Consider the following 16,138-nt stretch of genomic DNA (forward strand, 5'->3'; position numbering starts at 1 on the left):
TCAGGACTAGACTATCTGCACCTTCTCCCCGAACGAATATCTGACCTGACCCTTGATCTCCTTGATGAGCCTCAAAGTGCCTTCTCTGAACCCATGGAGCCCCACCAATCACAGAATGAAACCCGCTAAGAGGCCAACCACCTCTTTACAAAGAGCCAAAGACAAAGAGCCAAAGACTTCCCAAGTCACAGAATAAGTAAGCAGCGAAGGTAGGTTACAAATTACTGTTCCAATAGAAATGCTCCTCTGTCCCAAACGTCTCTAAGCCAAGTGACCTTCTAACATCCAAAGCCAATCAGGATCTCATGTGGCTCCTGGCTTTGGACATTACTGACACCTACTCCTTCATGAAGTTCTTTCTTCTCTCAGTCCCTATGCCTTCTTTCTAACCTACTACTTTTCCTATTCATTCCCAGTATCTGCTACCTCAGAATGCCTTTCAACATTGACATGTTCCCCCAGAATTCCACCACCGGGTTTCTTCTCTTCATGTCTCACTCCCTGTGTTCTCCCTTCATCAACCATCACTTACACGCTGGTGATTCCTAAGTCTATGGTTTTCCTCTCAGCCTCTCCACTGCACGTCATATTTTTATATCTACTTACCTCCCGGCCACCTCCACCTAGATACTTCACTGGTACCTCAACCTCAACACACTCAAAACTGAACTCCTCTTTCCCAACACTTCAAATCCAGTTCTTTATTCTTTATTGTCCTTTTTGGTGACTACATCAGTAACCCAAGCCCCAAACCCAGATGATTCTCTCCTACTCATCTTTTTATAATCAATCAGTCTCTAGGTCCTCTCAATTACACAGTCTGCCCCTCTGATATTTCCTCTTTCCTTAACTCCTTGTCATTCTTTCGTTCATTATGTCATCATTTTAAACAAATTTACTAAATTAAAACTCATTCTGGAATTTCTTTAAACCTTCTTAACTAGTATTCCTACCTCTAATTTTACTCCTCTCCAATCCAAACCCCAGATCGCTATCAGAGGGAGCTAACTAAATTCCATCCTTTCATTCTCCTGGCTTAGATCTTGTCAATTGCTTTAAGCTGATTACTACACATCAGAAAAAAACTCAAAGCCCCAAACTACAGTATGTCAGACCCTGCAAGATACAAGCCCTGAATCCCTTTCTATCTTTATCTCCCGCCATTACTCCCTTCGTGATTTATATTCCTGCAGTGCCAAGCTGCCTAATACATGCCGTATCATGCCTCCTACAATTACATTCTCTCTTCCTGGAATGCCCAAAAAACCTGATTTTGTTTTTTTTTTTTAAAGCCCAACTTTATCTACCTGAACCATCCTCAGTCTTCATCTCCTCCATAAAATCCAACTCTCTTGCCTCACCCTGAATAAAAATAATCATCTACACAGCATCTATGCCTTGTGCATCTGTCTGTTATTATAAATGTTGGTTGCACTATCTTAGTTTCTGACTACATGTAAAGCTGGCCCCTATTAGACTTTGTCCTTCTTCAGGGTGATGACTGACAAAGAACTTGGCACATGATACACACTCAATACGTGTTCATTGAAGTGAACACAGGCATGTAAGTCCAAATCTAGTGGTTACTTCCAAAACATCAAAGCACTTGGAATCTCAAAACGAAGTTTAGCAATTCTGTTTTTCTAGACCACAGTATCACCTGGTATCATTAGAAAGTATGAAGAAATTCCTTCCTCCCTTGCCAAAAATAGAACTGGCACAGTAGCCCTCTGAGAGGTCAGTGCAAAGCTCGAAGAGATTACTCCTTCACGCTGAAGACACGAATCAATGCTAAAAAGAATACACAGCAAGAATCAAGTTCAATAACCACATTAAATCTCATTCTAGAAGTGGTAGGCTTATAGCTCAACTAGTGAAGAAAGTCAGGACAAGATATAACTAAATCTCTCTCTGCCAAAGCTGTCCAATAGGATCACCTTACAATGCAGGGGACGCGGGTTCGATCCCTGGTCAGGGAATTAAGATCCCACATGCCGCCGGGCAACTAAAGCCCGTGTGCCACAACTACTGAGCTCTCGCACCTCAACTAGAGCTCACGTGCCGCAAACTACAGAGCCCTCACGCTCTGGAACGTGTGCGCCACAACTAGAGAAGAGAAAACCCACACACCACCACTAGAGAGACGCCCGCACACCACAACAAAGAGCCCGCGCACCGCAACAATAAAAGATCCCACGTGCCACAACTAAGACCCGACGCAGCCTAAAATAAATAAATAAATAATAAATACATCTTAAAAAAAAAAAAAAGCTGTCCAACATAACCCAAACGAGTTAACAACCGGTTCCAACAAGTTGGTTTGTTGGCATATAATACATAATACTTATTTGCTGAACTGTCATTCCTTGGCTTACCCCAGAGAATGTGGTGACCCAGACCCAGCAAGAACATTTAAAGTCACTCACTGATTCCCTAAAGAACATTTTAGACCAAATAAATTAGCCAGTTTAATAATATACCCCTGGTTCAGCCAAGCAGCCAGCACAAGGTTTTTTTTTTTAATACTTATTTATTTGGCTGCGTCAGGTCTTAGCTGCGGCATGTGGGATCTTTCGTTGCGATGCGCAGGCTTTTCTCTAGTTGTGGCACATGGGCTTCTCTCTAGTTGTGGCACGCAGGCTCCAGAGCACAAGGGCTCTGTACTTGTGGCACATGGGCTCTCTAGTTGTGGCGCGCAGGCTCAGTAGTTGTGGCACGCGCGTTCTACATACTCAGTAGATCCCACAGTATGTGGAATTTTAGTTCCCGATCAAGGATCGAACCAGCGTCCCCTGCATTGCAAGACGGATTCTTAACCGGACCTTAACTGGACCACCAGGGAAGTCCCCAGCACAAGTGTTTTAATTACAGATGGTGAGGGAACAAGTACTCAGGACACACAGATGGTGCTTGATTGGATTTTTTTCCTTCCGGGGTATAAACACATCTAATTTTCAAATCTTAAAATGGCGACAAGGATCCTCTCTTTGGTTCCATGTGCCATTCACATCATGACCTCAGCCAAGTTTACAGCTAGTTAATTAAGGAGTACATACACAGCTTTGTTATCAATGTAATACAATACTAATGAAAATAATGATAAATCCATTTCATACAAGTAAAGAGTAGCATTTCAAGGCCAAAGTTCTAACAAACTAAAGGCAAGAATAAGCAAATTCCAGGTGAAATCTCTGACAACTTCCATTTACTAAAGCAAAAACATTCTTGCATAATACTATATTCTTATTTCTGGGGCTAATCTAGAAGCAAATAATTTCACAGCAAGTGAAGAGTGACTGCTTAGCAGGTTTTACATTAAGCAAGTCACTCATATTGCATTAGTTTCCAAGCAGCATTTATATCACTTAGCTTTCATGTGAGGCCAAATATCTTCCTTAGTTTCAATAAAAACAAGTAAATATAAAACTCACCTGCCAAAAATTATTCATGCATTTCTCACAGGAAAGAGAATCTTAAAAGTCCTTGAAATTTGCAGGTTCATGACAAAGTAAACTGATGTTCTTTGAGTAAAGAAATTTGCAGAGATTCAGCGTGTTTACTGTGTTGTGAACTTTTATAACCTAGAGCTGTTTTTTTAATCTCTTAAAGGGTTTTTAACTGCCTCTATATCTCCAGTTAAATATTTTAATATTTTAAATCATGAGCATTCCATTCTCTCTAGCTCACATTAATCTTAACAATAACCCTTAAGGAGCAGGTATGATCATCATCACTTTACAGATGGGAAATCAAGGCTCAGAGAGGTTAGCTTACTTAGAGTAAGTGGCAGAATTCAGATTTAACCAAATTCAGACTTCCAAAGGAGAAAAAAAAAAACCTTACAAATTACTTCTATAAAGACCTGTTTCTACAAGCTCGGAAAAAATCCAGTCAACCAATCCATGTTTCACTGAAGACCCTAAATACAAATCCCTGGGAAGTGAGTACTCTGAGCCCCGTTAGGGGGCATTTGGATTGGAAATACCACATATTGGTAATACCACATATTACTTTACCACATATTACTTTATTATTATAAATACCACTATAAATACCACTATAATAACTATTATAAATACCACATATTACTTTACACGTCAAGGTGACAGCCTACACATTCGCCTACACATTCATCAACACATACTCAAGTTCTTGACTTAAATATCCAATTTACAAATAATCTCAAACAACTAATAAATACAGACTCTTATTACGAATAGTTTGCCGATCAACGTCACTGAAATCCCGTCCCTATCCCTGAGGTTCTCCCATTTTAAAGCCCAAATGCTACTTCCCGGGTCCCTATGAGCGTCAGCAGAGAAAGGTGCAAAGAAAGAGAAAGAAAGACAAGATTTATGGTCCCTCACAGCTCTAATAAATCTACACCTGAAACTAAGCTGTGGCCAGTCCCTGTTAGTGCTTTCTGCTCAGCACCCATTCAGAATCACGGACTAAGATTCAACTCTCTTATTTTGGCCTTAGGGAGACAACCAGAGATAATAAAATACTGTCATAACCAAACGCCTTCCATCAGAGTTGGGGGGAGGAGGGGTGGGGAAGAGAGAGAAAAGAAAAATTTTTTAAGCACTCATTCGAGGAAGGGGAAAAAACAGCACTGAAGGAAAACAAAGCAGCAGCCAGAAAAAAGAAACATATGGGTCAATTAAATCAGGTTACACGTAGTTATTAGAAGGAATATTAAAAGACAGAGCTAATCATTGTTTTCCTTGCATTCAGAAAGTCAAACTGTCAGTTTCTCAATGCTGCCCAATACTGTGCTAATACAGGTACTTAAAACTTAAGAATTAACAGAGCTACACTGCAAAGAGTGCCTGAAAGTTCAGAGCAGAAGACTTCCTTAAGATGAAGACACATAGCTAGATTATACTTACTATAAACTTCTACTCAGAAAAAACATGACAGAGTCTAGGTTACTGTCTATTTTAACTGTGAAGCTAATACTGGGATTATTCTAACGTATTAAAAATCATATTTAAATGTCTAATTAGCAAAATCAAATATGCCTCCATTAATTAATTAAGGAAAAGCAAATGGATTCAGTCTTTTCTAAAAATAAAACTGGTCTACATTTCCATGCATTACAATATTTATAAACCTGTGTCGCACAACCATTCCAATAAAATCTGCAATAATTTTGGTCAACTGCTATTACTGCAGTCGAACAGAAATGTTTCTAATTACCCTCAAGGATAATATACTCTATGAGGTTTCATTATAAAATGTGCCAATTAGTAAAATTTAATTCATTTTGTTCCACTGATTACATAAAAGAAAGAAGGGGAGAGAAAGAAATATCACGAATCACACTATCACCTATTAAATAACCAAAGAACAAGTCAGGAGTCCCTAGAAGCACTTTATTCTTCTGCAAAGTCAGATTACAAATCTTATATGCTAAATATTTTGAAAGAATAAATCTGCGCTTTCTTTTTTCTCTGAGTCACATTGTTCAACTATCGTGGAGTTTTTTGGGGGGGTTCTGCATTATTTATCTATAACTAATGAGATTAAACTATTAAGTTTTATATTAAGACAAAAATAAAACCAAAATCACTCACCTCCCCCCACAATACAATTTCTGGTTCACCTGCTGAGCAACAGCGGCCCCAGGCCCTAGGGACCAGCTCAGGCGGAGGAAAGAGCAGTAAAGCCCTGCCATCATGGGAGCCAAAGCACCTCGGCCGTCAGAAAAAATCAAAGCTACTTTCAAAGGAGAGAGATTTACCTCCACTGCATTTAGTAAAACAAATACACCACGGACTGGGAAGGTAATTCCAAACAGTTTCGAAAAGGTTTTAAGCCAGGGGGGAATAAAAAGGAAATTGGTTGTGTTGAAGAGGTGTGATTAAGGATTTTTTTTCCCATAAATTTCCATCTCATGTAATTTTTTTCTTCTGTTTGTTTTGGTCTCTCACAAATTATAAGTTTTCTCACCTGTATGGGATCCCTGACTCCCCATCTACCAGCTAGAGGGAGACAAATGGCACAGCCTGCCACGCGGTGGTTCCCACAGGTGGGCTGTGAGCTGCTTCATCGAGGGGCATCTAAATGTCCGTTTCTATAAGTCTTTCCCTGTTTTGAGTTCATTTTCTCCAGAAGAGTATCCGCTCGTCTTCTGGCAGGAAAGAAAGTGGGGTGGGTAAAACCCCAGTGCCAGCATTCCAGAAGCCAAGTCAAGATGCCTCACTCTTCCACTTTGTAGCCTTTTCTCTTAACCCTATTCTCGGTACACCACTGCCTCCACTGTGCCCAAGAGCTCACTGAGGGAGGCCCCATCGGTCCAGCCTCTACAGAGAGCAGATTTTAGTACTAAACTGGGGAAGGGGCGGTCCCATGACTGTACATGACAGGGGAGATATCTTTCCATCAATCCCCCTGGTTGTCTGCCTTCAGAGACACCTGGCACTTCCAATTCCTAAGCATCTCCGGGATTCTGCAGCAAGAACTGGCTTTTCTCTGAAGTTCTCCAACCCTGAAGGCATTTAGCTCCTAGCTTTCACTGGTCAGTTTAATTCAGCATTACTCAGTTTTCCAACTTGCAAAATGTTACTAATATTGTGGAGACTTCCCTGGCGGTCCAGTGGTTCAGACTTTGCCTTCCAACGCAGGGGGTGCGGGTTCGATCCCTGATTGGGGAGCTAAGATCCCACATGCCTCACAGCCAAAAAAACAAAACATAAAACAGAAGCAGTATTGTAACAAATTCAATAGACTTAAAAAAAAAAAAAATTGTGTCCTCCTCTCTTTCTCTTTAACCTAATAAATTCATAACTTATTAAAAATCCCTTTACTGATCTTTCATCGGGGTTTCAGGAGAAAGCAAAGATGATCATGTATGTTTAATCTACTATGCTTGAGAGCAAGTCCTACAAAATCAATGATTTTTAAAAATAAATATATGTTGAACTATTAACGTAGTCAAGCAAGCCTTTTACCTGGACTTGACAAGTGCCTAGTCTCTTTTTTTTTCTTTCTGCAGTACGCAAGCCTCTCACTGTTGTGGCCTCTCCCGTTGCGGAGCACAGGCTCCAGACGCGCAGGTTCAGCGGCCATGGCTCACGGGCCCAGCCGCTCCGCGGCATGTGGGATCTTCCCGGACTGGGGCACGAACCCGCGTCCCCTGCACCGGCAGGTGGACTCTCAACCACTGCGCCACCAGGGAAGCCCGTGCCTAGTCTCTTTCTACTCTGCACAAAGCTGTGCTAACTGGTTCCCAAGCTCCTCAGGCCCACACGTCTTGCTCCGCCCAGCTCTCGGCAGGTGCCCTTCCTCCTCCCCCTCCTCCTCACCTGCCCCTTCTGGGACACAGGCGGCACGTTCTTCCAGAGCAAACCTGTGTTCCCTCTCTGTGCTCCAGATCCTAGTGCCTCTTACTTCCCTGGACCTTTTTACTGCTTTTCGCCCATCTTTTTTTTGCTTTTATCTTCAGTCTCTCAATCTCCTAAGGTATCTTCCCTCATTTAAAAAATCAGAAATATCTGTAAAGAAACTATAACTGGCAGCAGTATTGTGGAGCAGTTACTCCAAAGGGCCCTCCTGTACAAAACAACGAGTTCTTGGTTAAAATACACTCTTTAGTGCACTGATGGGCTTCCACAAAGTAAAGGAAATCTACAAGGACCCCAGCACCATAACCAAAAAGAACCACCGCTACAAGCAAACAAACCATGGCTTGAATCCAGAGTAAAACACTGAACAATAAGCAAACTCTAAGGGTAGGGTGTCCCTGAGGATGAGGCCAGCTACTGGGAGACTAAGTCTTCAGACTTGCCACTGGGAAGCTGAACCTGAGAGCCACCTTAAGCCAAGAACTGCTGAAGGAAACTGAAGTGGCCTAGGGCGCAGCCCCTGGATCCCTTTAGAAGCAAATGCAAATCCTACCCTTATTTGGGGCCTCAGGTTAAGATCAAACAAATAAAAGCTCACAGTCAGCACCATCAAAGACATAAGGAAACAAGCTACCATAAGTGTCTGCAGAAGCCAGCAACAGAGTTACGCCCCTAAGGACTTAAAAGATTGGCTTTATGCATAAAAAATGTAAAATAAGTATCAGTTATTATATCAGCAAAAATAGGACATAATACCAAGATAGAGGAAAGGAAAACTTGCATTGAAGGCAAAGGGAATGCAAACAATTTTGTAGTACTTCACAGTTTTGCCTAGGGCTGGCTTTGTCCCCTCGACTATTCTCGAAGGCATGGAATAGTGGAAAGAGCTATGTTTGCATAACGATACAAATTCTCTCTAGCAAACAATCTACTACCACATCATACATAGCCTACAGGAAAATGTTCAAATATGAAATCCTCACAAATTTCAATTACAAACTGAGAGCAGACTAAGAGTCATACTACCCTCGTAAAGATGGCTTCACTGAATAAGGCAGCAATATCTATCTGATCATGGCAGTATTACAGTGAGTTGGGATAAACAAAAAATTCAGTATGCTGTAGTAACCCAACAATCCTAAAATGCCTTGGTTGATTTGCTCAATTGTTTGCAGATGGCCCTCTACTTTTGTCAATTCAACCTTCAAACAACCCTTACCACTGTATCTTACCTATCCCTGAACAGTCTTTTACACACCTAAGTCAGATATTCATATACTGGCTAACAAATGGATGTTTTCAGAGTGAGGTTCCATTTTTTACCATTCAACAGTATCTGTGCAATCATTTAATTTTATCACACTTTTACAAACTGTAAAAAGACGTTGACAGAAAATATAAAAAAGGACTTATACTAGTGATAAGAAGTAGAAATCTCAAACTAACAACCTAAGGCTACGATGAAAATAATTACACATGCCAAAAACAGTAGTCTTTAATCTTAAGGAGATGTTCACTGGACTTAAGTTGGTGGACAAACAGCAGCTCAGCTGCAAATGAAAAGAACAAAAGAGCATGTATAAAATCCTGAATTGCCAACCGGATAAAGGAACAGGACAGCCTGTCAGCACACAAAATCACCAATTACCAAACCTCACAGGCAGCTCTTTCAGTGAGACGACCATCTTGATAAAGTGGCCATGGTTGAAGAGTGTCATTTTTGTCCTGCCTCTACATGAGGCTACCTGGGATGTACAACAAAACCATGCTTCTCAAGCCTGGATGTGAGCGGGGAGTGCAGGTACAGAGAGGGTACTGTGGCAAGACGTTTGGCCCCCAAATAAGCACAGTGTATCTCTCAAGTGCATCAATTTGTTCAACGGTAAGTAATGGAAAAAAATGATTTTATATTAAAATAAAAAAGATATTGTGTTAAATAAAGCACAATATTTGCTTAATTTTTGTGACATAATGCAAAACAAAGTATTGGGTTTGCAGATGCTGGTTGGACTATGCACTCAGGCCCAACGGGGATAAACGTTCACTCCATTCTTGCTGACAGAACTTCCTGGAAAGGAATGCAACTCACTAAACAGAACTATGTTTTGGCACTATTGGTACCACAAAAACAAAGCCTAGCATTAACAAAACTAGCACATACAAGATACAGTCCTGATTAAAAGCTCTAACCATTTAAACATCAGTATATATTTAACAAATATAGAAGGCTGATTATCAAGGTAGTAAATTGAACATATTCAATGTATAAAGCTCTAGGTGGGCGAGAAAGCCTGATGAAGGCAGAGATGTGTTTTGAAAAATGAACCCAGGAAACTCAGAAGCAACAGTGCCTTTGCCTTGAGGAAGAGAGAAGCAATGGGGAAGGGTAGGTGCAAAACCGCATTCCCCGTATTTGAATTGTTAATAATCCCATTACGCCCTTTTATTTTCCAAGTTGTAACTTTTAATGCTAAGAAATGAAACACCAGCAGTTGATCTTGAAAACTATAGGCTCTCCTAACTACTGGGGAAAAAAAAAATTTTGGCAATATCAGGAGAAAAAAGTAAACTTTTCCTGTATCTTCAGAAAAAGACAATATACTTTGGCATCATAAAACTATACTTAAAAACATTATTTCTGATCAAACAGTCCCAGAGATACCCAGACTCAGAGACTGTTATGTCCTATGAAAGTAACCTTTAACATTTATAAAATCTGTAATTCTGATTGGTTGTCTCCCTTAATAATGTGTTGGCCTAGTAATGGTATTTAAATTGACATTTGTTTCCTGAAAGGAATATCTGTGATTTTTATTTTTATTTCCCATATACATAGAAGTCAAAATAAAGAAAAGTCTCAATCTTACCGGCACCCTTATTTAAAAAAAGAGAAAAAAGAAAAAATTATAAGTGTCTCGGCTCATTTTTTTTTTTTTTTTTTTTTTTTTTGCGGTACGCGGGCCTCTCACTGTCGTGGCCTCTCCCGTTGTGGAGCACAGGCTCCGGACACGCAGGCTCAGCGGCCATGGCTCACGGGCCCAGCTGCTCCGCGGCATGTGGGATCTTCCCGGACCGGGGCACGAACCCGTGTCCCCTGCATTGGCAGGTGGACTCTCAACCACTGCGCCACCAGGGAAGCCCTCGGCTCATTTAAATTAATATAGGGGAAGAAAGAGTGATGGTGTCAGGTCACTTAAAAATGAAAATTGGGACTTCCTTGGTGGTCCACCGGTTAAGACTCCATGCTTCCACTGCCGGGTTCACGGGTTCGATCCATGGTCGGGGAACTAAGATCCCACGTGCCACGTGGCGCGGCCAAAAAAAATTATGAGGAAAAGTAGAATTTTCAAAATTATACTTCTAATTCTTCAAATTCTATCCTTATATGTTACACACGTTATCCCAGAACATCTTCAAAGGCAATACTTACTGCAACTGCCAGGAGATTTTTCTTCATAAGTAAAATGAAGTTGTAACTCTTCCTCTGACATCTCATAAATGAACACTTTCAGCAAACAGCAAATAATAAACAAAGCATTGTGTGTCTGCCAAATGAAGATGTGGCTAGAAAGGAAAGAGCAAAATTACTCAAGAATCAGTATTTAATCATGAGCACAATCACTTTATTCTAGTCCACTGATTTCTCAATCATGTTGCCCATTTTGTTTGTAATATTAGAACAATGTCCATACCTTTTTTTTTATGGCTCATGATTTATGACACTGGACCAACGATATCTACTATAATTTACCTCATATTTCATTCTGTGTATTTTACATAGTGAGTCAACTTTAAAATTTTTTTCCTTTAGGCATGACTGCTCTTTGTTCTTAACTTTATAGCTGCCCCATACACAGGCAATTCAAAGAAAAGAAAACTAAAAATAGAAAACATAAAAACTATAATAACATAAAGAGAATATATGCAAATACACAACCAAAAAAAAATTTTTTTTTTTTTTGGCTGCGTCCTGCAGCATGTGGGATCTTAATTCCCAGACCAGAGATTGAACCCATGCCCCCTGCAGTGGAAGCTCGGAGTCTTAACCACTGGATCACCAGGGAAGTCCCCACAATCAAAATTTTAAATGGGGCATCACTAGCTGCACAGTACAATACCTGCTATTTGTATTAATAATCATGGACTCACAACAATTTTAATTGGATTCAATATAAATTATTTGGCAACAGGGTAATGAGCAATCTTTTAAGAGACTACCCTCCAAAAATGGTTTCAAAAAATGCTCGGGTGGATAAAAGGTGAATCTTCCACTATATAAATATAAAACCATAATATCTAATCTGAACCTTCGTTCACCTAATATGAAAGAAATAAAGGAAACAAATGTGGAATGAAATAATACACTAAGTCATTACAGTAAGTCCCCTACATACAAACGAGTTCCATTCTGACTGCATGTTCATAAGTCCAATTTGTTTGTAAGTCCAACCAAAGCTAGGCTAGGTACCCAACTAACAAACTCGGCTAAATAGTACTGTACTGTAATAGGTTTATAATACTTTTCATACGCCTTGCTCCACTCTCAAAATTGTTTTCACTTTTGTTTCCATCGTTATCACTTGGCACTTCTTAGCAGTACCAGCTACATCACCGCTGCTTTTACGCTTGCTTCCAGACATCCTGGGCTTGAAATAAAGATACTGTACTACGGTACTCTATACAGTACTGTAAAGTACACAAAAGCACGACCACTTGTAGAGCATGCACACATGTGACAATGTACGCCAGATACGTGAACTAACTTACGTGATTGGACATGCAAACACACTTTCGCATCTTTGAAAGTTTGCAATTTAAAGGTTCGTATGTAGGGGACTTACTGTATTTAAATTAGATACAACCAGCAGTGGAAATGGGAGAAAATTACCTTTTTTTTAATAATAATTACACAATTAATCTTCTTAAAGAATATATTTCTAAAGATTGTCTAAAATGCTGAAATCAGATTCCAAAATTTATAATCTCACTACAATGACCTGGACAGTAAATTAAAACCTCTTTTACTTTTTGCCTTAATGAGAACAATTCCAAGACCATACCTTATTTCTACCAATAAAATGAAAAATCATACTGTTAAATATAAATTAAATATAGAGAGAGTGTGATTTAATCATCCAGCTTACTTCTGACATTCTGCTGAAAGTTTTAGTTCTTTGGTTCTAGACAGGAAGACCTTAATTAGTGCACCAAGGTTTCCTGTTCGAGGATTGTTTTCAACTGCAAGAGAAGAAAAGGTTTTTAAAAGTTAAAGTTAAGAACCGAAATCAAAATGAGCATATCATAACATTTATAAAGCCAAATGTCAGATTGAAGTTGTTCAGGGATGAACCTTATTGTCAATTTCAAATCTAATTGGGGAAATTAGCAAAGAGAGAGATTGCTGCTTGGTCTTAATTCTAAACAACGAAAAATGATTTACAAATGGAAATAATAGAAACTGTAGGAGAAAACAGCCACCTCATCTCAGAATCCAAAACTGTAAAGAAAAGATATACAGAGGAATAAGTACACCATTACAGCCCACCTGCTTAGCGCTCAGTAACTGTCCAATTAACCCAGGTCTATCTGCTGGGTATGTGTTCTTGTCACAGCTTGAGAGTAGATGCAAGTAACTGTATAATCTTCTCATTGTGATAAAATGTATAGCACCTTGCTAATCCAAGTGTGGTTCAGCAGCAATAGCATTACCTGGGAGCTTGCTGGAAGTACAGAATCCCACGGCCACCCTACACTACTGAAGTTGACAGCGCTTCTCAACGTTTAATGTGCATTTAAATCACTTGGCATTCTCATTAAAGTTTAAATTCTGATTCTGCATGTGTGAAGTGAGTCCTGAGATTCTGCAGCTGTGACAGTCTCCCAGGTGATGCCCATTGCTGCTGGGTGGAGAGCCCCACTGTGAGTAGCAAGGGGCAACCTGTGTTTTAAGTTAGGGCAGGTTTTTGTCCAGATTCCATAATTCAGAATAGACACGTGATTAGATATTGTTAGAGTTTCACTCTGAATCAAAAATTGCCTACTTTTAAGCTTCGGGTTTAGCTTAATGAAAGACTATCCTGAGATTTCAAGACAAACGGATTTTTTAAAAACCAGTTAATGTAGGGGACTTCCCTGGTGGTCCAGTGGTAAAGAATCCTCCTTCCAATGCAGGGGACATGAATTCAACCCCAGGTCAGGGAACTAAGATCCAACATGCCGTGGGGCAACCATGCCCACGTGCCACAACTAGAGAGAGAAAACCCGCAGGCCACAACTAGAGAGAAGCCCGCACACTGCAACGACAGATCCCGCATGCCTCAACAAAGGTCCCGTGTGCCACAACTAAGACGCGACACAGCCAAAAAAAAAAAACCAAACTAAACAAAAAAAAACCCAGTTAATGTGTGCAAGTGTGTCTCCGTATGAATTAATATTTCATAGCTATTGTAAATCAAAACAAAATACTGAAACAAAATGCTGAGGCTGACAGGACTTCAACCATACTTCCGAATCTCAACTTCACAATCTTGTGTTCATTCAACAGCCCCTCATTATTGAATGGCTTTATAAGTAATCATTTGAATTTTATGGTTAGCCATTAAAATAACAAACAAAAAACGCTGTGTTGTTAGAAAGAACAACCAAGACCACTAGACTGATGTAATTAAAGTTTTGTGTACCCTTTTCATTCATTCAGCATGTCTTCATGGAGCTACTTACATGTGCCCAGCACTGTGTCAGGTACTAAGAAGATACTTACAAACGGAACTCCCTCTCTTAATGTGGATGACATTCTAAGTTTCCAAAGTACTCTTTTGGACAAGATGTAGATGGGGTAATAAATTTATAAAATTAAGTACACTTAATGATGTTTCAAAAACAATACTCAATGGTAGACTCAATATTCCAAAATACCTCAGTGGAATTTAACAGGATCAAACTTAATTGGCAAAAATCAAACGCTACATTGAAGTTGAAGGCGCTTCAGGACCAGAGTAGGAACAGGGGATGTCTGACAGGAAGGCAGAAAAGCACGTGGAACTGGACTACAGAACGTGACTACGTTCAAAGTCCAGCTCCAGCACTGACTAGCTGTGTGACACCTGGCAACTTACTTAACCTCCCCATGCCTCAGTTTCTTCACCTGTAAAAATTCAAGTAATGATAATACTTCAGAAATGGAAAACTAACTCATTTAACTCTAGAGCTTGAACTTGCAGCAATCTGTTAACTGAACTGGCTTTGTGAAAAAGGAATTCTCCATCTCCACAGGAGTTAAGCAAATTCCAGGTAATGCTCAGACAAGGATATTATAAAGAGGATATCCACCTGGGGTGAGAGGTTGACCTTGCTTCCAGCCCCTGAAACAACCTTTCCCAGTATCTCACTAAAATACCCACGATCTCCAAGATCCAATAACCAACATACCATAAATATAAAAGACAGAGACATGCTAACAATCCATAAGGATGCAATCGACAAAATCTACATTGTGGGAAACTCTACTACCCACTTTCTTCAATAAGAAAATTGAGAGGGGAAAAAAGACAAGACAAATTCAGGAGGAACCTAGCTCTGAAAAGAATGTAAAGACATATTAACCAATAATAATGTATGGACCTTATTTGGCTCCTGATTCAAACAAACTGAGACAATTAGAAATTTGAACAGTCAGTGGATGTTTTGTGATATTAAAAATTGTTTTTAGTAGATAATGGTATTTTTCCATTAAAAAATTGTTATTATGAGATATGTATCACAATATCTATGAATGAAATAATATAATGCCTGAGGTTTGTGTCAAATTACTTATGTGAGGATACGCTTTTTGTTTTGTATACACTTTCTACTTGTGCACTTTTCTGTACATATCCATATTTCAATAAATAGGTGAGAGATACAGATGAAACAAGACTGGCCATGAGTTGAAAATGATTGAAACTGGGAGATGAGCATACAGGAGGTCATTATATTATTCTGTCTGCCTCTGTATGAGTGGGAAATTTTTTAAAGAATTAAAAATAAAATACCCATGAAAAAATACAAAAAGATACAAGCTCATGAAAAGGCTGAGTAAGGATAGTCCTTTTCCCCTAAAAACAGGAAACACTTTAACTAACTACAAATTTTATAGAACTGGACTAAAATTTTATTTGGTAATCAATGGATCATTCACAAGCCTAACTGCCTGAAAGTACTTTTGTCTACTCCAACCAGAAAACTTACGTTAATCATCCTACCCAATACCTTGCTATACAGATTCAGAGGCGACAAGTCCCAGAAAACAACTGGTAAGAATTAAACAAGCCAAACACAGAGCAAACCTCATCTCCTCACATAAAACAACTGACCTGGCTCTCATAGCACTATTCTAGCAGGTAAAAACTAGGAAAAAGTGGGGGAAATGCACTTAAAATTCACTGTGAGATATTTAATAAGAAATCTGTTTGGACCCAGAGAACCCCATGTGCAGATTCATAGAAAAAAGTAATAAAGATAATATAAAAAGCCCAACAAAAATAATGGCCACAAACATCCCCAAAATGATGAAAAACATCAATCTACGTATCCAAGAACATCAACAAACCCCAAGCAGAATAAAGAATAAATTTTAAAATTTTGTAAAGGCAAGGACAAAATCTTGACAGCAGTAACAAAAAAATGACTTATCAGAAGGCAACAGAATGATATAGTCAAAGGGATATGAGAAAATAAATGCCAACCAAGAATTCTGTATCCAGAAAAACTCTCCTTCAAAATGAAGGCAACAGCAGGGCAGGGGCACAACT

The 16,138-nt window shown here is 39.5% G+C and overlaps 1 protein-coding gene across 1 annotated transcript in view; it reads right to left on the reverse strand.

The window, feature by feature from the left end:
* DYM (dymeclin) overlaps positions 1-16,138 on the reverse strand; it is a 371,864-nt gene that overhangs the window by 299,915 nt on the left and 55,811 nt on the right. Inside the window, exons 4-5 of the mRNA XM_082668392.1 lie at positions 12,494-12,587; positions 10,780-10,913 (exon numbers count right to left, since the gene is read on the reverse strand). Coding sequence (XP_082524518.1) covers positions 10,780-10,913; positions 12,494-12,587 — 228 coding nt within the window. The remainder of the gene's footprint in view (positions 1-10,779; positions 10,914-12,493; positions 12,588-16,138) is intronic.

Source organism: Grampus griseus (assembly GCF_964374135.1).
Source record: "Grampus griseus genome assembly, chromosome: 12".
NCBI lineage: Eukaryota > Metazoa > Chordata > Mammalia > Artiodactyla > Delphinidae > Grampus > Grampus griseus.